Raw genomic sequence first — 20,387 nt, forward strand, 5'->3', positions numbered from 1 at the left:
GAGCCTTCCCGCTGAGCCCGCTGCCCCCCGCCGCCGCCCCGCCGCCCCCGGGGCCCGGCCCCGCCATCCTGCGCGGCCCCAGCCCGGCTCCCGCCGCCGCCGCCGCCGCGCCGGGCTACCGCCCCATGGGCCCGGCCTCCGCGCCGTACCAGGTGAGCAGGCCTCGGGGCGGGGAGAGGGGGTCGCGGTGTGAGGGGGGGTCCCCGGAGCCCCCCGCAGGGCCTCGGGACCCCTCGGCGGTGGAGGGCGCCGGGCCGGCCGTTGGGGCCTTCCCCGCCTCTCGGGGCCTCCCGGCAGCCCGGCCTCCGCCGGGACCCCCGGCCCGAATCCCGGGTGACCCCATTTCCCTGCCCTGCTCGCCGAGCCTCCCTCCGCGCCCTCCGCCCCCCCTTCTCCTCCCTCTCAGAAACCCCCGGGAAAAGTTCGGGCAGCGTCTCCGGGCGCATCCCCTCCGCCGCCCCAGCCGGGCCGGTGACAGCCGGAGCCCCGGGCCCGTTCCCCGGGCAGGCGGGAGGCCCTGCGCCCGGCGCCGCAGCCGTTTCCCCGAGCCCTGCCACCTGCCCGTCTGCGTCCCGCCACGCTGGGGGCCCGCGCTCGGCCTGGGGTCCGGGGCTCCGAGACGCGGCCGGGGAGACGGCTGGGGAGGACAGCAGGTGCCTGCTGATGTCGGGGGGCAAAAAACTACCTTCAGAAAGCAACAGAAACTCGGCCTCGACGTCTCTCCTAATAGCTGTCTTCTGACCCGCACTCGCGTTTCCCTCTCCCCTGCACGCACGGCTGCTCGGCTCGCTCGGCCACGCAGGGTGGCTGCTGTGGTTGTTCATTTTCTGGGGTGAAGCACCGTCTTCCAAGCAGGCCTTGAAATGGAGGAGCCCGGTTGTGCAATGCGTTCTCATCCGCCGCCGGTCGCGTCCTCCGCCGCTGCCGCCTGGTTTGCGCGAATTAAAACTTGAGAGCTAAAATCAAGCCGAGGGAATTTCCAGCTTGTGAGCTTCGTTAATACAAGCTGCGGAAACAACTTCCCCCTTCTAGCCTTAAAAACACCGAAAAGCCCGGCGCTGGAAACAGAGATAGCGCAGCCAAGGCCGGTCTGTGCGTGAACCGACGGTAACTCGGCTCGGAGGCGTCTCGGGCCGAGCTCGATCGTTTGCCCCGACCTTCCACGCGGCAGGTTGCAAAATCCAGCCGGGAGCCGCTCACCACCGCGGGTAAACGAGCGAACGTGTGCTTGCTGTTTCCCGCCTGCTGCTGGCCGTGACGCTGCGGTGGTCGTGGGGAGCGCGCGGCCGGCGTGGGGCGATGCCCACCGAGCATCCGGCACGGCGGGAGCTGGGTCGGCGCGGCCGGTTGAGCCCCGGGGTGGCTGGCAGCTTGCTGGCAGGGCTGCCTGCGCGTGGGAGGGGAGAGCGGGTACGATCCCGAGGGTCTGCCGCTTGTTTTGCAACTCCCAGACCGGGGAAAAAAACCCCTCCCCTCCCAGTGGCCATCCCTGCTGTTCCCGCAGGGTTTTCTCTGCCCTGGTTCATGAAGAGCTCGATTATTTGAGCACGAGGAGACAGAACAGGCCTCATCCACGCCAGCGAGCGCTTAGGGGCTCTTTAATCACTGGATTATTAAACATATGGTCGTCCTTTTGACATCCTTGTGTGCCTGCTGGTTATTTACTGGCAGCTCAAGCGGGGAATTCGAGCGGATGACTCCATTTGGGAGTTCCTTTAGGGCCCGATGTGGGACCCTTTTGGGAGCTGATGTTTCCAGAGCAGCCAGGTGCTGGTGCCGTGCCCGGAGCGGGAGGGAGAGGGTTTTTTCCAGGAGGAGGATGCTCAGCTGAGCTGTCAGGCTGCTTGGTGGTGGGTCTGCGGGCAGAGCCCCTCTCCTGGTCCCTGTCCCTGTGCTGGTGGCAGAACGGATGCCGAGGCCGAGTCCCAGCCCCCAGGTTGTGCTGGCCAGTGTAAATTCAGCGAGAAGGAACCTTTCTGCTGTTTATTCAGGTGTGAGTTTCGGGCTTTGGAGAGTATTTTCCCAGGTTATCGATTGACACTGTGGCAGGGAGCGGCCTTGGCTCTGTCTGGGGGAGATGGGACTCGGCAAAGCACTGCTCTGGCCTCAGAATTACCCCACGCTGATGCTTCGCTGGCGCACAGAGGTGGCAAAAGCCGCGTTCATTAAGTGCCCCATTAAAAGGGTTTTGTTGGCTCTTGCCAGCGAGAAAGAGCCTGGTTTCTGTGGGGCAGGAGCTCCTAACCCTGAAAGCAGCTGCAGCTCGGCGATCCCATCCGCGGGCAGGCGGCAGTGGGAAGGAAAGCGGAGTCATGCCTCGTGGAGAAACCCGTGCAGGCAGTTGGGACGGAGGAGCCGGAGAAGCGTGGGTTGCTGGTGTGGAGCCAGGTGGAAGATGGGGTGGCCTGGACTTGTTGGAGAGGGTGTAGCACAGCACAGGAGAGATCCACCCGGTTTTCATGGGAGCAGAGGAAAAACAGCGTTCCTGCTCATTGAGTGACTGGGATTGGCTTGAAGGGGGCCTGGGGACAGCAGCCAGGGCTGGAGCTGCACCAGCCCGCTGCACGGAAAGCTGTGATGCTGCTCGGGCTGGGTGACCCAACCCTTCCCAAAGGAACTGGTTTCTAGGGCAGGTTTCATCACAGACTGAGCCTTCAGTTGAAGTGATGATACGAAGCAGATGAACGCTGTCCTCTTGGAGCAAGGAGGAGGAAGGCAACAACGGAGACCACTGCGCCCTTTGTTCCTCCTGGGGAAATGTGACAGTGAAATTCTAGGTGGACAGCATCTCCAGACCTTGTTGTTGAAGGCCCTCACTCCATCTTCCTCCGCAGGACCTTCTCAGGGGGCTGTTCCCCGGCCTTTTAGCCCTGCCGCAGCCCCAAAGGCAGTGCTTTATACCAGACACCTATCTCCGCTCTGCCTGCGTGTGCCTCCACGCTGCGTTTGAGGCTGCTGGAATTTCTCTCTCAAGCAGGAATCCAACACCTTTGTTCCTTGTTCCTGCTTGCATTAACACCCGTGTTACGGTTTGAATCCCTGTGACCGTTTGTTTCTCTGACCTGTCACATCTGCGGCTTCAGATGGGAGGCCGCAGACGAGGAGGTTTGTCTGGGCCCAAACGTCTCTGCTGTTGCTTGAAACGTTGCCAGCACGTGTCCTAAAGCTGCTCAGTGTCTGTTGCTTTGCCCTTCTCCCTTTAATTTACTACTTCCTCATCTACGGGTTTTAGCTGAGGAGCGATCTGACTCCTGGAGCTCCTCCCCTGTCAAAGTACGTCAGGTCGTCCAAGCATGGCGAGCTGTGTTGGGGCAGTTTGGGGGCTTGCTGGGAGCAAAGTGCTGCTCAGGAGCTCGCAGCATGCAACGGCCTCTTGGTAACACCACCGCCTCCCGGATGAAGATCTCTGCCAGCACGGACCCGGGCTCTTCCTGGCATCCTCCCAAGAGGGATTTGCTCACAGATAAGAAAGAACAAAGAGGGGGAAGGCGCTGTTTTGGGGTGTGCCATGGATGGCTCCCTTGGTCCCGGTCAATGCGAAGCCCCAGTTGGAGCGGTGGCTTTAAGCAGCCGAGCTCTCCTCGAGACCAGCCTGGCATGGAGCTCGGATCCTGTTGGAACAGGGTTTGCTTTTGTGTCTGTCCTGATGGGAAGCGCTGCCGGCTGGGCACGCGGGGAGGAACTTGCAGGAAGAGCAGTCGTTGCCTGGCGTCCGTCCCGGGCTCAGCTCCCAGAGCCCCAGGCGAGGACACATGTGGGCTCTCGCTCTGACTGTTAGTATGTACAAAGTTGGATCACGCCTTTCTGGATGGAGCAAAACTGGATGTGTGTCAGGAAGAGCCTTTTCCCCTCGCTGGGGAGATGCAGGGAAGAGCCGTGGTCTTGGAAGGAGGATGCAGAGCTCTCGAGCTGTTTTCTGAAGTGCTGCTTTTCTTCAAGCTCGCTCTCCAGCCCAGCTGCTTCTTGCAGATCCATCCTGCGATTTATTGCTCCCCTTGTTTCTCCTTTCTGCTACCAGCCTCTGATTTCTGGCCTGCCTTTCCTCAAGAAGGGGCCTTTGGCAGGCGGGGAGGCTCCTGTCGTGCCAGCGAATGTCCATCGGGAAGCCTTCCAGCCTCCCGTTGGATGCGGCTGAAGCTGACTCTCAGCAGAGCTCCCCAAACGCGAGCGGCCTGTGCGTTGACCTGGGATGAACTGCTAAACCGCAGCCAGCCCCGTTCGTTCCTTCGCCTTTGGCAGGGAACAGAAACAAGCTGTTTTCTGTCCCGTTTCCAGGCAGCTCCGCTCGCTCTCCGCAGGGAATGCTGGACACGGTCCAGCTCGTTCCTCAGAGCCGAGCTTGCGAGGTTTTGCCCTTTGTCCACCCCACTGGCAGGGGAGGACGAGGCCGTGCCCGGAGGGGATGGGGCAGCCGTGCTGCCCTCGGTGAAGAGCAGTGGACGAAGAGACAAGGCGTTCTGTTAGCCAGGAAGGAGCTAAGGACGGGCTCCTTGGTTTGAGCCGGTCTGATAAAATTACCTGAATTTAAGCCCCTTGCATCCTGCTAATTTCCAGGGCTTCCGAAGTGTGACGGAGGCTGGCTTCACCCTGCCAGGGCTGCAGTGCTGCTCCGTGGCTCAGCTGGAGGTTTAAGGCTGTGCCATGCTTGCGTGAGTTGGGTCTTCAGAGCTGAGGGTCCCCCGGACAGGGATGCGGTCGCTGGGTGAACACACGGCAGAGGCTCGCCTTGCGTTGCCAAGAGGCTTCTCTGCGAGTGATTTGCAAATCTTGAGGGTAAACTGAGGGAGGAAGAAACATCTGCGTGGAGGATTCTGCCTTTTTTTCTTTGTCCAAGTGATCAAATGCTGGTCCCTGGTGGGCTGGAGCTTGCTCTGCCGGCAGCTTAGCTGTGGCTGATGGTTCTCAGATGTTTATGGAGGTGATGTTAAAGTCTTAAGTATCATAGATCCGTTCATCCTTGTGCTGAATCTCTCCCTGCTGACAGAGTTGTCTCCTCTTGTTGTAACCGAGCAGTCTCTGGCCCTCCAAAGAGCAGATGGACACGCAGGAGACCTTGCACGAGATGCTATCACTCATGTGGAGCTGTCAAAGACCCTCTCGACCGGCTCGGCCAGCCTCCAAATATCTCATTTCAGGGACAGATCAGAAATGCGACCTGTGGAGTGGCAGAGGGAGGTAGGAGAGACCTCGGGACATGGTGGTGGCGAGAGCTGACCTGGCTGAAGGACAGGAGCTGGTTATGGCCATGTCGCCTCTTAGTCCAAGCAAGCTGCTGACAGCATTCCCCGTGGGTGCGTGCAGGGAAGGGGTTGTATTCTTGTACACTGTCGTGTAGGGAACCTCCCTGACCTCAGACCGGTTTCCCCAGGGCACTGATCACTGTCTCCCGTGTGGGCTTGAGAAACACTCCGGGGCAGGGTTTTCCTCAAAAGCCATCTCCCTTCTCCGTGCTCCTGATGGCTGTAGGGAGTTATGGGTGATTGCGTGCAGCCCTGGCACTACACAGCTTTTCTTGGGGCTCCCAAGTTTCTGATGAAAAGTTTCACAGCCACTTCTCGTGGCTTATCTCTTCTCCAGAAGCTCTTGCAGGTGAGTCAGCACGGTTCCTGGAGCATGGTCCTTCTGTAGCCACGCTACACTGGCAAACAGTATTTACCCAGTACCTGTGTTTTTTGATTTTGCAAAGGGTGTGGATCTCGGTGCTGCCTCTCCTCCTAGCCCTGCCACAGAGGATTTCATGATAAACCCAGAGAAACTGGGTTCTTGCCTTGTGATTTTTGGCAAAAGAGGAGGTGCTGCTGGCCGTGGTCGGCTCTTGGCGATGCTGGCGCAGTCCTGCTTGTCACGAGTTGTGCAAATGTGGCTGATCAAAAGGAGAAAAACATCTGGGGGCTGTTAGGAGGAAGAAATACAGGCTTCTGCCTTGTAGCAAGGGCAGATTAGCAAGCCCAGGCTCGGGAGGTGCTGCTTCAAAGGACGGCTGAGCAGAGGTGGAGACAGCATTTGGTTGTGTAACGGGCTCTGCCCGTGCTTCGTGCGCGTGTTTTGGAACGTCCACGTGTGGCATTAATCCCGTGGGCAGCGCTCGGTGTGTTTTCAGGATCTCCTGCTTGCAGAGATGCTCGTGGCCTCGGGCTCCAGAGCGGGAGCAACTCGAGCTCTTGGTTTTGCGTTTACCAGCTCTTCGGGGAGGAGATGAGTGTGTTTTGGCTTCAGCTGCCATCAAACCGACCTCCCCACCGCGGCTCTGAGCCTGCCCGTGAAAGCTGCGGAGGACAAGCAGGCTGCAGCGGTGATCTCCTGCCCGCAGCCCTCCCACGCCCGGGCTTTGCGCTGAAATTAGTGCCCGTACGGAGATAAGTTCATCAGCCTGTGGCATCGCTTTGCTGGGCTCCTTTGGGAAAATGAGGCAGCTTCGTTAGCTCTGTTCTGTGGCGCGGCGGTGTGTCCGGGCTCCATTCTCAGGGCGGCAGGAGAGGAGCTGTGGGGAATGATGTCCTGGCACGTTGAGGAGCCTGCGGCAGGGGAGAAATGCTGCTCTGCTGGCTTGGTGGCTCTCCCAGCCTCGCGTCTTGGCAGCGAGGAGCTTGGGGATGAAAGGATCCCGGGAGGCTGTTGGCTCGGACCGCCGGTGAAGCAGGCTGGAGCACGCAGGGACGGCCGTGGGGTGCTGTGACCGATGGTCGAGGGCTCCAGGGGGATGCACGGGGTGCGGACCCGGTGTGGTGCACTGTGGGTGCTGGCTTGCCAAACTGCCCTGCTCCAGGGGATGCAGAGGGGCTCCAAGTGCTGCCCTGGGTCGGGACCCCTTGCAGGAGTGGTTGGGTATTTTGTCATGGGTTGTAAATGCCCTTTCTGGGTCCTTGGAGGGGAAAGAACGGGAGCAGGCGTGCTGGCAGGGGTGAGCTCTTGCCTCTGTCCCCTGTGCCCAGGAGCTCGGCTTCCTGCCTGCCGGCCTTGTGACCAGTGCCACTGGGAAGTGGGATTGCCCTGCTCCCCTCCTGGGTACTGTGTCTGCCAGCACTGGCGCTTTCCGGAGAGGAACCCACGGCACAACCCGCACCGCAGCCCCCGATGTCCCCAGGGTGAAGGCGTTGCAGGCAGTGACCCTCATGACGGGGCCTCGTGACGCTCCAGGTCCGATGTCCCTGCTGCGTGGCCGTGGCTCGGGGCCGCGCATGGCCTGGGCTCCGTGCCGGCTGGCAGGCTGGGCTTCCCCTGCGGTCAGTGGCTTCTGCTCATCCCAGTTCTGCTTTCTCATCACTCCTCCTGCAGCAGGGAAGGCTGCAGCTCCCGATGTCCTTCCCTCCTCCCTGCCCTGTCCCTCGCCTGCGCCTGAGAGCAGAGTGTGGCCTCGGAAAAGGGAAGAAGCAGGAGGGTGGATGGCATCCCCTGGTCCCCAGCAAAGGTCAGGCTCCGCGCAGAGCAGTGTTTAACACAGGCTTCCTCTCTTCTCTTCCCCGGCAGCGCCCTGGGATGCCGCCCGGCAGCCGGATGCCCATGGCAGGGCTGCAGGTGGGACCACCGGGAGCACCCCCCTACGGAGCCGCCTCCCCAATGAGACCGGGCCTGCCGCAGTCGATGATGGACCCCTTCAGGAAGCGCCTGCTGACCCCCCAGGCCCAGCCACCGATGGCCACCCCGAGGAGAGGGTAAGGGCCCGGCACCCTCCCGCTCAGGGACGGACGCCCATGGCAGGCTGGAGGGGTCGGTTCGACCCGCTGGGTCCCGGTTGTGCTTCACCGCAGAAACCCGCAGCTCCCTGCCCTGCTGCAGAGGGGTGAGCTGCCGCAGCGGGGCGGGAGCCGGCACAGCTTGCCTGCAGACCCCCCCAGGCTGGCACTGCTGGCGGTGGGAAACCTGCCAGAGCTGCTGGCTGGGGCGTTTTGTGATGATGGAAGGGCAGAGATGGGGGCAAAGATCACTCGGCTTGCAGCTTCCCCGCAGTCTGATCCCCACGCCAGTAACCGAAAAGCCTTGCTCCATGCGTTTGTGCTTGCCAGAGGCCCCAGCACCGGCTCCTCAGGGTCCTTCCCCTTTTCACAGGGGTCCATGCTGGCTCTGGGAGGCACAGACATGAGTGGAAACGGGGGATGGGGGCGGCAGGTTGCAGAGACGCTTCCCAGAGCTGCGGTCTGGGTAGGACTGTTCGTTGGGGCTGGTCTCTGCGAGCCGCAGGGCTCTGCCAGCAGCTCCTCGCTCATTTACAACACTGCTAATCCCTTTGCTCAGTCGCTGTTTTCCACGAGGGCTTCTTGATTACTGGAGGCTGTTTCTCAGGGCAGGGTCCCTTGGTCCTAACGGATACTTGGGTCCTTTTCCCTGCTCTGGATGTGTGGCGGGGCCGGCAGCCGACAGCGCGGTTGGCTCCGTGATCCCTCCGCAGGGATGGCAGCCTCTGCACAGTGGCTCCACATCCCTTCATTGCTCCAGAGCAAGCTGGGGATTAAGGACAACGAGCAGCTTGCCACCGAGCAAGGACGTCAGCGAGCAGATAAGGCTGCGGCTCTGTTCCTGGGGGCTGGCTGCCTGGGATCAGCTGTGCTCGGCTGGTCGAGCATCCTTTTTCCTGGCTGGCTGCGGATCAAGGGATCAGGAACTGCCAGCTGCTAGTGGGGTGAACAAACCCTGCAGGGCAGGAAGCATTTAATGCAGCAAAAAGAGCTGGAGGAAATGCTCTGACCCCCCTCTTAGCTGGGGCTGCCCTCCCGCCATGTCCTCCTGCGCGAGCAGCCGTGGGGCAGCCACTGTGCCTTGGACACCTCACGATGGCAGCACGCACGGCCACGCTGCCTGCCCTGCTGCTTCGCTTGCTGCCGAGGGAAAGGGACTTGTCTGTGCCCGCCAGACTCTGCCCCGTCTCTCACTCGTGTGCAGCAGAATGGGGGGAGAGGTGTTCCCTGCGCATCCAGGCATTGGGTGTGAATTTAGTGGGACATCAGGGTGGGATCAGGCTGACAGGGTGCCCGCAGTGTGCGGGCTGGGAGGAGAGTCCTGTGATCTGACAGGGCACTACAAGCTTGGAGACAGCTAAAACGGCTCTGAGCAAGGTTTGGGGTGCATTAAGAACAGTGTGGGCAGCAGGTCGAGGGAGGTTCTCCTCCCCCTCTACTCTGCCCTAGTGAGGCCCCATCTGCAGTGCTGTGTCCAGTTCTGGGCTCCCCAGGTCAAGAAAGATGAGGAGCTACTGGAGAGAGTCCAGCGCAGGGCTACGAGGATGAGGAAGGGACTGGAGCATCTCTGCTATGAGGAAAGGCTGAGGGAGCTGGGCTTGTTCAGCCTGGAGAAGAGAAGGCTGAGAGGGGACCTTAGAAATGCCTCTAAATATCTGCAGGGTGGGGGTCAGGAGGACGGGGCCAGACTCTTTCCAGTGGTGCCCAGCGACAGGACAAGGGGCAATGGGCACAAACTGAAGCAGAGGAAGCTCCAGCTGAACCCGAGGAAGAACTTCTTCCCTCTGAGGGTGATGGAGCCCTGGCCCAGGCTGCCCAGGGAGGCTGTGGAGTCTCCTTCTCTGGAGATATTCCAGACCCTCCTGGCCGCGGTGCTGTGCAGCCTGCTCTGGGTGACCCTGCTTGGGCAGGGGGTTGGGCTGGGTGACCCACAGAGGGTCCTGCCAACCCCTGCCGTTCTAAATTCTAAAGGCTGCAGACCTTCTGTGGCTCCAGAGGCCACTCTCCTTCCTCTACCCATGATGATTTCATCCCCACCGTGGCAAGGTTGATTTAAGCTGTTTTAAAGTGAGTTCCTGGAACTGGGCTTTGGTTGGTAGCACTGGGAGAGAATGTGACAGCCATTTGCAGGGAGGGAACTCAGGAGCACCATCCTGGAGGTGGGAGCATGCCTGCAGCCGCAGCTTTGCCTTGTACCACCTTCTTCATGCTCCCACCCTGAAGCACCTTTAGCAAGCGGCAGCAGCGAAGCAAACTGAACCCAGGGACCAGATTTCCTTCCCTGGTGACAGGCTCTAGACGTCCAACACCGTTCCCGCTTGAGTCACCTTGGCTTGTCCACAGGGATCTCTTCTCATGTGCTTTCCGGCACTGATCCAAGATCTCGTGGTCTGGGTGCTCTTACAGCCTTTCTTTGCTCCCTTCTTGCAAGTCCAAAGTCCCTGTCACACAGAGCAGCCCTGGCAAGGGACCTGCTCCCCCAGACCTGGTCACTGCAGCAGGAGCCTCAGTGCCTGGCTCGGACTGAGCCATCCCCGTGGGCACAGCTGGCACTGCCGCTGGCACTGCCCTCGCTGGGGCTGGCCCTGTTCGTGGCCTGGGTGGGGCCAAAAGAGCCACCAGGCATGCAAGCAGAGCTCGGTGTTGTCCCCTGAGCCCCGCTGCTGCCCAAGCATGGGACATGCAGCAGCCTCCCCCCAGGCAGGCAACAAGGCGTCCTGCAAGAGCTGCTGTGTGATTTGGTTTGGTTTTTGCCTGTCTCTCTGCTTTTTCCAGGGTGAAAAGGAGGAAGATGGCAGACAAGGTCCTGCCGCAGAGGGTGAGTGCTGCCTCGGTGCGTGGGGAGGGAGCGGAGCTGCTGAAGAGAGGGGGTGCATCCGTGCTGCCTTCCCAGCGCGGCCGGGGCGATGAGGTCCCTGCGGGGCAGAGAATCTCACTGAGCCGCCTCCTGCCCGCTGGGCATTTCTGCTCAGTCCCAAACTGACCTGGAAAATTGCTGCCTCTTCCTCTGGTAGAGGTTTGGGGTGTGCATAAGTTGGACAAGCAGGACTTTGAGCAAGCAAGAAGCAGCAATAGCTTGGGGTGGAGACCCCAGGGGGACCCTAAGCCTCTCCCGGCGTCCCTCTTGACGGTCCAGGGTTACGTTACCTGCCTGTGCGGTGGGCACAGTGGCAGGCTCCAAACTGAGCTCTGCAGTGCAGCTCTGTCACCTGGGGAGAGCTTTGCAGGGCTGTAGTCTTCATTTAAAATGAGAAATCGGTGCTGTCGTGCTGAACTCATCCCACTCCTGGGTGCCTCAGCCCAGCACCATTACTGGTGTGGGGGATGCAGCCCCATCGCAGCACGCAAGGGACTGATCGTTTCTGTTTGACAGATCCGGGAGCTGGTCCCAGAATCCCAGGCCTACATGGACCTCCTCGCCTTTGAGCGTAAGCTGGACCAAACCATCGCCCGGAAGAGGATGGAGATTCAGGAGGCCATTAAGAAACCACTGACGGTGCGTGGCAGCCCTGGGAGGGCGAGCAGCTGGATGGGGTGGGGGGGTCTACGAGGTGGGTGCTGCTGTGGGTGCTGCCAGCCACCCTCCGCTCAGGGCATTCCACCTCTCTGTTTTCCACAGCAAAAGCGGAAGCTGAGGATTTACATCTCCAACACTTTCACCCCAGCCAAAGAAGAAGGAGAGGGTGGTGAGCGCGTGGCCTCCTGGGAGCTACGTGTGGAGGGCAAACTGCTGGAGGACGTAAGGATACGGGCAGGGATGAGCTGGTTGTGGGAGGAGCCACTGGTGCTCCGCGTGGAGAGCCTGGCTGGGCTGGGTACGGCTCGCTGGGTGCTGGAGGCGGTGTTTGGGCTGGTGGTGCCAATCCTGCTCTGTTTTGCAGCCAAGCAAGCAGAAGAGGAAGTTCTCCTCCTTTTTCAAGAGCCTCGTCATCGAGCTGGACAAGGAGCTGTACGGGCCGGACAACCATCTGGTGGAGGTGAGACGGGAGGCTCCCGGCCGTGCTGTGGGGCTGGCTCCGCACCCCGGGCAGGCTGGGGAGAGCCGTTACCCACAGCGGGCGCTGGGGAGGTGGTCCTGCCGCTCACCCTGCAGGTGCTCAGCGCCCCAGCCCAGCGCCTGTCCCGCTGCAACAGGGGGTTGGCTTGTATCAGGAGTAATGTTTCCAGCAGGAGCAGGGAGGTGACCGTACCCCTGTACTCAGCCCTGGTGAGGCTGCACCTCCAGTACTGTGTGCAGTTCTGGGCCCCTCACTACAGGCAGGACATGGAGGGGCTGGAGCGTGTCCAGAGAAGGGCAGCGAGGCTGGGGAGGGGTTTAGAGCACGAGTCCTATGAGGAGCTGCTGAGGGAGCTGGGGCTGTTCAGCCTGGAGAAGAGGAGGCTGAGGGGAGACCTTCTCGCTCTCCACAGCTCCCTGACAGGAGGGGGGAGTGAGGCGGGGGTTGGTCTCTTCTCCCAAGTAAACAGCGATAGGACGAGAGGCAATGGCCTCAAGCTGCATCAGGGGAGGTTTAGATTGGATATTAGGAAAAATGTATTTACTGAAAGAGTGGTCAGGGACTGGAACAGGCTGCCCAGGGTGGTGGTGGAGTCTCCATCCCTGGAGGTGTTTAAAAAACGTGTGGATGTGGCACTTCAGGACACGGTTCAGCAGGCACCGTGGGGTTGGGTTGGTGGTTGGACTCGATGATCGTAGAGGTCTTTTCCAACCTATGATTCTATGATTCTAAGAGCTTTTGGATGCCGGGGAGCAGTGCCGAGCCCTCCCCAGGAACCACGCTGCCATGCTTTCCAGGCTCAAGTTTACGGCTGCGTGTTCTTCCCTGGTGCTGGCTGGCGGCCGCTGTGATGGATCCAGGCAGCAGCTGCTGCCTGCTCGGCTCTTCGCCGCCTCACGCCTGCGAGTACCTGGCTAGAGCCGAGAGGTGTGGGGCTGCGAGGGGTGGCTTGGGAAGCCCCCAGGTCCCACAGATTTGCAAAAGTGAGGCCCAGCACAGATGATGCTGTAGAAAGGCTCGTCTGTACGTCCCAGCGCCAGGTGGGAAGAAGGGTCTGCCCTGCTGCCTCTGAGCCCCTGCCTTGGCTGCAAGGTCCTCGGGGAGATTAAGCACTGCCTGGGAGTGGGACCAGGCCTTTTTTGGGTGCTCCTGCATGGAGCAGCTTTCCCCACGGCCAGCTCACGCTTTTCCCCCTGGGAGATGCGTATTTCTGTGGTGGTGCCTGCTGTGCTGGGGTGAATCCCTTCGTGCCTGGGGTGGTTCATGAGAGCAGCTCTGATGCGTGTCCCCTGTGGTGGCTGAGGCAGGATTGATCCCCCATTGACTCCAGGAGCTGTTTGTGCCCTTGACATCAAGCGCTCAGGGCTGTAACTCCCCCAGCCCATCCAAACTCCCATCCACCTCAGGGCTGGAGCACATCAAGCTGTATCCGCTGGACCAGGCGGTCTCTTGGCTGAAACCCACTGGGGTGGGATCCAGGCTGTCTGCCTCTGCCAGAGCCCGAGCTGCTCACCGCTCCTGGCTGCAGACACAAAGCCTGATGGCGAGTGGCTTGTCCTGGTGCTGACCAGTGTCACCTTGGTCTCCCGTAGTGGCACCGGCTGCCCACAACCCAGGAGACCGATGGCTTCCAGGTGAAGCGTCCCGGCGACGTCAATGTGAAATGCACGCTGCTGCTCATGCTGGATCACCAGGTAGGGGCCCCGGGGCCGCGCGGGTGCTGGCCAGGCCCTGCTGCCCTCCCTCCAGCACGGCTGCTCTGCACAGGGAGGTCTGGTGGGGGCAAACGGGCCTGGGCTGGGGCAGAGCCTTAACGTGAGGCTGGTGGGGGGCTGAGGGGCTGGAAAGGAGCAGAGACACGAGGGCGGTGTGGGGCAGCGTGCCCACGGGAGGGGCCCCTCCACGTGCCAGAGCTGCTTCACCCTGCCCGTCCCTGCAGCCACCACAGTACAAACTGGACCCGCGCCTGGCTCGCCTGCTCGGGGTGCACACCCAGACCCGCGCCAGCATCATGCAGGCGCTCTGGCTCTACATCAAGCACAACAAGCTGCAGGACAGTCACGAGAAGGAGTACATCAACTGCAACCGCTACTTCCGCCAGGTCAGCCCGCGCCCCGCTGCACCAGCACGGTTTGCTGGGGGGGAGCACCTTTCCCATCCCCAGTAAGGTCAGAAAAAGCATCTTTTCTGGCTCAAACCAGGCACACCAGACTGCCCAGTGCCAATTTATGCCCCTTCCCCAGGCTCTAGCTTGCATCCATAGAATCAATCATAGAATCATAGAATGGTAAGGGTTGGAAGGGACCTTAAAGATCATCTGGTTCCAACCCCCCTGCCATGAGCAGGGACACCTTCCACTAGACCAGGTTGCTCAGAACAGCTGCAGTTTTTTCTGCAGTGCTCACCTGCATAACTAAAAGTATGCAGAGCAATGAATTATTTTCATGGTGAAAAAAATGCACACATCCATCAGCTTGCCATGAACAAACCAGGGCTGGGCAAGTCCCCTCCTCCTGCCTGGCCCTTTCCGTGGTGGGTGGAAGGACCCATGGACAGCACGCACTCTGCTTTGCCCCTCCAGATCTTTAACTGTGTCCGCATGCGCTTCTCTGAGATCCCCATGAAGCTGGCGGGGCTCCTGCAGCACCCAGACCCCATCATCATCAACCACACCATCAGGTGGGCTCTGGGGGGTGGAGGGGCAGGGTACCCCGCACCGGGGTGTAGGATTGGGAGGGGGCAGGGGCTGCAAGGTCTCCAGCCTAAAGCAGCAGTGAGCCCAAGTCACCTGGGAGGGGAAGAATCAGCCAAACTCATTGGGGGCTTCTTGGGGCAGCCGGTGGGGTGCTAGCGGGGCAGTCGATGCACCCCTGCAGCAGGGTGGAGGCTGAGGACGTCCCCTCTAAAACCCGGCCTCCCCCCAGCGTGGACCCAAACGACCAGAAGAAGACAGCCTGCTACGACATCGACGTGGAGGTGGACGATCCCCTGAAAGCTCAGATGAGCAACTTCCTGGCCTCCACCACCAACCAGCAGGAGATCGCTTCCCTGGATGCCAAGGTGCGGGGACCCCACGGGGACCCAGCCAGGGGGGCACATCCCGGCTGTGCACCGCAGAGCTGGGGGGAGCGTGGTGTCCTGCTCGGGGTGGGGGGGGGGGACACAGCTGCCTCTCACCCCTTCTCATCTCCCTAGATTCACGAGACCATTGAATCCATCAACCAGCTGAAGACGCAGCGTGATTTCATGCTGAGCTTCAGCAACAACCCGCAGGATTTCATCCAGGAATGGATCAAATCCCAGAGGAGGGACCTGAAGGTAAAACCCCGGCACTGGGCAGAATGAGGGGCTGGGGGAGAGGGGCCCAGCCCTTGTGCTCACCCCATGTCCTCCCCCTCCCAAGATCATAACGGACGTGATCGGGAACCCTGAGGAGGAACGGCGAGCTGAGTTCTACCAGCAGCCCTGGGCGCAGGAGGCTGTGGGCAGACACATCTTCGCCAAGGTGGGCTCCGTGCTGTGCCGGTGGGCTGCTGCAGTGGGGCGGGTTGGCAGCAGGGGGGTCCCGGGGGCAGCCCCTCTCCCTGCCTCACTGCCTTCCTCTCCTCCAGGTCCAGCAGCGTCGGCAGGAACTGGAACAAGTGCTCGGGATCCGCCTGACCTAAGGGGCCGGCGGGGGCTCGGGAGCTCCTTCTCCTCTCCCTGCTGCCTGAGCCTGACGGTACTTCTTACTGGAATCAAACACAGCACTTGCACAAACCCTACGTGCCTGGAGGGATTCGGAGCCGCTCGCGCCCCTGGGCTCCCCTCGGCTAGGACACCCTGGCCACAGGCAGAGTGCGGCAGAGGGCCCCCCCTTCCCCCTGTCCCCCCCAAACTGCCCGCTCCAGCCCTTCTGCTTCCGCACCCTGCCCGCAGCACTGAGCGCAGCCCTCCCGCTCGCTCCCCTCCTTGGGCCCAAAGCCCCCCCGAGCCGCTGCCTGCCCAGCCCGCAGCCAGCCAGGCCTGGCCCTGCCCCTCTGCAACCAAAGTTCTGTCATTCCAAATGCCAGCCCCCCCATCCCCGCTGGTGCCCGACCTTTTGCACTATTTTTGTGAACAGGTTTTATAAGAAAAAAAAAAAAAAGAAAAAAAAAAGGAAAAGGAAGCATTTTGTACAGTGGGTTTGTATTTGATTAATATATTGAGTTCCTCTCCCTGCGCTCATCGCCTCAATCTATGCAGTGGTTCGTGGTGTGCTCAGAGGGCTGGCTCAGCCCGAGCTCTTCTTTTTATATGTAACCAAGTTTTTTAGCGTTAAGTTTTTGACAATCAGTGATTACTGCCCCTCTCCCCCTGCTCTTTGACATAATTAGCAACTCGCCTTGTGAGCCATACGAGGTCTCGGGGGAGGGCAGGGAGGCTCCGAGGGCCTCGCACCAGTCAGCGAGGCCCCCAGAGAACTGGAGCTGCTGGGGAGCGAGGGGACCCCAGCGCGGGGCCAAGGGGATGGTGCTGCACCCCCCCAAGTGCCTTAGCCCCGCAGCTCTGCCTGCTCCGGGTGGGCGCAGGCCAAGGGCAGGGGAGCGTTTACATGGTCCCAGGGTGCGTGGCTCAGGGGTGCCTGCTCTGCCTCTTGTGTAACCAGTTTTTGTCTTATTTTGGATATTTTCTAATAAAACCAGTTAGCAGCAGCTCTGTGTGTGTGTGCTGGAGTCCTGCAGCCCCTCTCTCTCTCCCCAAATCAGCGCAGAGGCGTGGCCACGGCAGCACTTTATTGGAGACAACGTGGCCCGAGGAGCAGCCCCAGCCTCACCGTTACTTCCACAGCTTCTTGATGGACATGTTCTTCTCGCTGTCCTTCTGCATCACCTGGGTGGGGAGGAAGAGACAGTTGGGTCCGAGCCTGCGCCCCCAATTTGGGTGTCAACAACCCCCAAAACCACCCCCAGCACCAAGACTCAGCCCTGCGCGGGGGAGGCACTGCAGCCTCCAGCTCCTGCCAGGCTCTGCCCCCGTCCCCAGCCTCTTCCGTGTCACTCACAGCTTCAGAGCTTGGTGACAACACTGTTAACAGTGTTCTTTGTCCCCAGAGCTGAGCCTCTTCTAGCTTGGCAGCTCCCAGCAGATGCTGCCCAGGGCAGTTTGTGCCCCACTGACAGCTCCTCGTTCGGGGAGGAACCCACCGGCTGCCCCCCATCGCCTCCCCCCCCGTGCTTACCTTGGCGACAGCCATTTCGAAGTCCTCTTGCGTGACGTGCACCCTCCTCTCCCTCAGCGCGTACATGCCAGCCTCGGTGCAGACCCCCTGCAAGGGACAGGGACGTCACCCACTGCTCCCCCAGTGCCAGCCCCCCTGCCGCCACCGGGCCCGGCTCACCTTCACCTCCGCGCCCGAGGCCCCCGGCATCAGCTCCGCGATCTTCCGCAGGTTGATGCCCCGCGTCAGGTTCATTTTCCGGGAGTGGATCTTGAGGATGTCCAGGCGGGCCTGGAGGAGAGCGGCAGCGAGGGCTGGAGCTGCAGGAATTGCTCCCAGAGAGGGCCAGGGAGAACACGGTGGCCCCAGGGAGAGGATGAGGACAGGAGGGGATGGAGGGGGAGCCCCCCACCTACCTCCTCGTTGGGAGGGGGGAACTCGATCTTCCTGTCAATGCGGCCAGGGCGCAGCAGAGCCGAGTCCAGGATGTCGATGCGGTTCGTGGCCATGATCACCTGCACAGGGAGAAAAATGGTCACCTCGCTGGGCACCCCGCTGCCACCGGGCAGGACACGACCCCAACCCCAGGCAGGGACAACACCCTTCTACCTTGATGTTCTTGGTGGCCTCGAAGCCGTCAAGCTGGTTGAGGAGCTCCAGCATCGTGCGCTGGACCTCGCTGTCCCCACCCGAGCCCCCCTCCAGGCGGGAGGAGCCGATGGAGTCGATCTCATCCATGAAGATGATGGAGGGCGCGTGTTCCCGGGCCATCACAAACAGCTCCCGCACCATGCGGGCGCCTGCGGGGAGCAGGGAGGGCTGAGCCCTGGCACCACGCACAGCTCAGCTGTGCCGCAGCACGTCTGTCTATCCCGAGGCCGCCTCGCACGGCGAGAGCCCTCGCTGCGGTTCCGGCACAAGCAGCTTCCTCCCCCCACGCCGTTTTACCTTCGCCGATGAACTTCTGCACCAGCTCAGAGCCCGAGACGCGGATGAAGGTGCAGTCAGTGTGGTGGGCCACAGCCCTGGCCAGCAAGGTCTTGCCTGTGCCTGGGGGGCCGTAGAGCAGCACACCCTGCAACGGCCACGGGGAAACCTCAGCACCCTGCCCACGCCCACCCAGGCAGCCTGACCCCAACAAGAGCCACGGGGATCCCCTCAGGGGGGCACCACAGCACCCCAAATGCCGACCCCCATCACAGCCCCCCAAATGCCAACCCCCACCACAGCCCCACCACAGCAGCACTCGCCTTGGGCTGGGCAATCCCCAGCGCCTCGAAGAGCTCAGGGTGCTTGACGGGCAGCTCGATCACTTCCTTGATCTCCTTTATCTGCTTGTCCAAGCCCCCGATCATCTCGTAAGTGGAATCCGGAACCTTCTCCACCATCATCAGGGAGACGAGAGGGTCCACTTTGTTGGGCAGGATCTTGTGCAGCGTGTAGCTGTCGTTGCGCAGGGCCACGCGGCAGTTCGGGGTCACCTGCGGTGAGAGCAGGGGGGGCTCAGCACCCCGCGGCAGGGAGGGGGCAGGCAGCCCAGAGGGAGCAGTCGCGTGTCCCCCCACCCCCCGGCCCCAGGACACTCACGTCGTTAATGTCGATGTTCTTATCCACGTCCACCACAAACTTCCCCTCCGGGTGCACCTGGAACGCAGCAGTTGCCACCGTGAGAGTTCAGAATCACAGAATGTTCGGGGTTGGAAGGAACCTCTGTGGGTCATCTAGTCCAGCCCCCCTTGCCTGATATCCACACAGACTGCTCGGAGCGGGAGGAAGGAGCCAGAGAGCTTGGCCACTGCCGAACACCCTGCAGTCCCTCCTGCCCCCAGCAAATCCTCAGCCAGCCATCTCCCACCAACCTGGGGAGGGTTTGGGCCCAAGAGAGCCACCACAACGTGGTCCTCTGGAGAAACAGCTCTCACTTCATGTCTTTTAGTTGTTACATCATCCCAGAACTTGTGCTCACGCTTGCTCCAACCCCTGTGTGGTCAAGGGAAGGGTCTGTCCGACCCCACCCCGCTCACCCCTGCCCCAGCTGCCCTCGGGCCAGCTCAGCCCCATACCTTGACGAGCACTTTTTTCTTGTCCATGGCTCTGACCACCTCTCCCACATAGGAGCCCTGCTCCTGCAGCAGCTGCAGCTCCTCCCGCAGCAGGCGCACTGTAAAGAGAGAGACATCAGCACCAGGAACAGGCACCCATGCCCTGACCCCTGCCAACGATGGAGGGGCAGCACTGGCCACGGTGGGCAGGAGCCACCGGCCCTGCAGGAAGGACCAGGCACAGAGTCCTGGGTGAGGAAGATGAGGGAAGCCAAGCTGTACCTTTAGCATTCAACTCATTTCTCTGCGCTTGCAGGCGCCGCAGATTCTGGCTCTTCTCATTCACAATAAGCTGTTGGGAAAAAAGCTTTGCTGAGTCCTCAGCATCCCATGCCGCGCTCACATCAACCCAGCGTGGGCACCAGCACAACGGCCTCGGGACGTGCACCTGGAGAGGGACAGACCTTCCCAGCAGGACACGGCCAACCAAACCCTGCTGCCAAGGGCCGGGCAACACCTTGCACACAGGCAGTGGTGCTGCCAGCTCGCAGGACTAAGACTCATCTCACTCGCCCCCACACCCAAAGGCTGGGTCTTGCCTGGGGAGACCACCCTGGGGCAGTGCTTCCTCCAGAACAGGCCGCCCACAGCACAGAACAGGCCAGGGGTGCTCTCGAGGCAAGCACAGGCATAGGGACACGGCCACGCAGCCCCGTCTGGAAGCATGGCGATGCCGTTCTGGGACTGACCGCACGGCCAGGACTGGCTCACCTGCAGCTCCTCGATCTTGGACAGGTAGTACTGCCGGAGCCCTGTGCCGCCCTTCCCATCGTCCATCTCCATCTGCGAGAGAGCAGAGCTCAGCACCACCGGCCTCAGCCCCAAGGGCCCACCCGGAGCCTCCAAAACCACCGTTACCCTCCGCCAATCCCTGCGCTGACCCTCCGGTCCCCGCTTCCCCCTCCGACCTCCCCGCGTCAGGCCCTCGGTCCCCGCTTTCCCTCCCTCCCTCCCTCCCTCCCTCCCTCCCTCCCTCTGCCTACCCGGGCCGGTGCCCACCAGCAGCCCCCAACGCCCGCTCCCCCCGGGTCTCGCCGTTCCCCCCTTCCTCCCCGCCCCTCCCGGAGCCTCGTCCCGCACCCCCGAGGCTGCCCCAGGCCCCGGTCGGCCCCGGGCCCCTGGGGGCGGCTGAGGCGAGACCCGCCGAGTCACTGCGCCCGCCAGGCCCCGACCAGCTCCAGCGCCAGCGGAGCCCCGCAGCAGCACGGCGCGGCCCGAGCAACCCCCGGCCGCCGGCAGCAGACCCTCCGGCGCGGCCGCACCTGCTCGGGCCCGTCCACCGCCATCTTCTCCGCCGGCATCGGGACGCCGGCGCCGCTCCTGCCGGCACTAAAGATGGCCGCCGCCCTCCTTCCGCTGCGCGCCCCCCGCGCGCCGTGCGTGAAAGCGTCACTTCCTCTCCCTGCCTCGAGGCGGGACCCCTCGCGCCGCAGAG

At 61.8% G+C, this 20,387-nt stretch overlaps 2 protein-coding genes across 3 annotated transcripts; one reads left to right on the forward strand and one right to left on the reverse strand.

The window, feature by feature from the left end:
• Positions 1–63: 63 nt before the first annotated feature.
• On the forward strand, positions 64–15,797 carry SMARCD2 (SWI/SNF related BAF chromatin remodeling complex subunit D2). Of its 2 annotated transcripts, XM_075443420.1 has the most exons (13): positions 64–152; positions 7,468–7,652; positions 10,449–10,491; positions 11,047–11,169; positions 11,293–11,412; positions 11,555–11,650; positions 13,264–13,365; positions 13,611–13,772; positions 14,253–14,350; positions 14,596–14,731; positions 14,867–14,989; positions 15,075–15,176; positions 15,283–15,797. In XM_075443420.1, the coding sequence occupies exons 1-13, from the start codon at positions 126–128 to the stop codon at positions 15,334–15,336; spliced, it is 1,371 nt and encodes a 456-aa protein (XP_075299535.1). In that variant the 5' UTR covers positions 64–125; the 3' UTR covers positions 15,337–15,797. The 2 variants fall into 2 exon arrangements, with proteins under 2 accessions (XP_075299535.1, XP_075299534.1); XM_075443419.1 differs by lacking the exon at positions 64–152 and having other exon boundaries at positions 7,265–7,652.
• Positions 15,798–16,404: 607 nt separating this feature from the next.
• On the reverse strand, positions 16,405–20,324 carry PSMC5 (proteasome 26S subunit, ATPase 5). Its single transcript, XM_075443421.1, has 12 exons — positions 20,215–20,324; positions 19,664–19,735; positions 19,175–19,244; positions 18,914–19,011; positions 18,438–18,494; positions 18,101–18,331; positions 17,799–17,925; positions 17,460–17,650; positions 17,267–17,365; positions 17,031–17,141; positions 16,872–16,958; positions 16,405–16,522 (listed from the first exon to the last, which is right to left on the reverse strand). The coding sequence occupies exons 1-12, from the start codon at positions 20,251–20,253 to the stop codon at positions 16,469–16,471; spliced, it is 1,236 nt and encodes a 411-aa protein (XP_075299536.1). The 5' UTR covers positions 20,254–20,324; the 3' UTR covers positions 16,405–16,468.
• Positions 20,325–20,387: the final 63 nt, after the last annotated feature.

This window comes from Opisthocomus hoazin, chromosome 26, assembly GCF_030867145.1.
Source record: "Opisthocomus hoazin isolate bOpiHoa1 chromosome 26, bOpiHoa1.hap1, whole genome shotgun sequence".
Lineage (NCBI taxonomy): Eukaryota > Metazoa > Chordata > Aves > Opisthocomiformes > Opisthocomidae > Opisthocomus > Opisthocomus hoazin.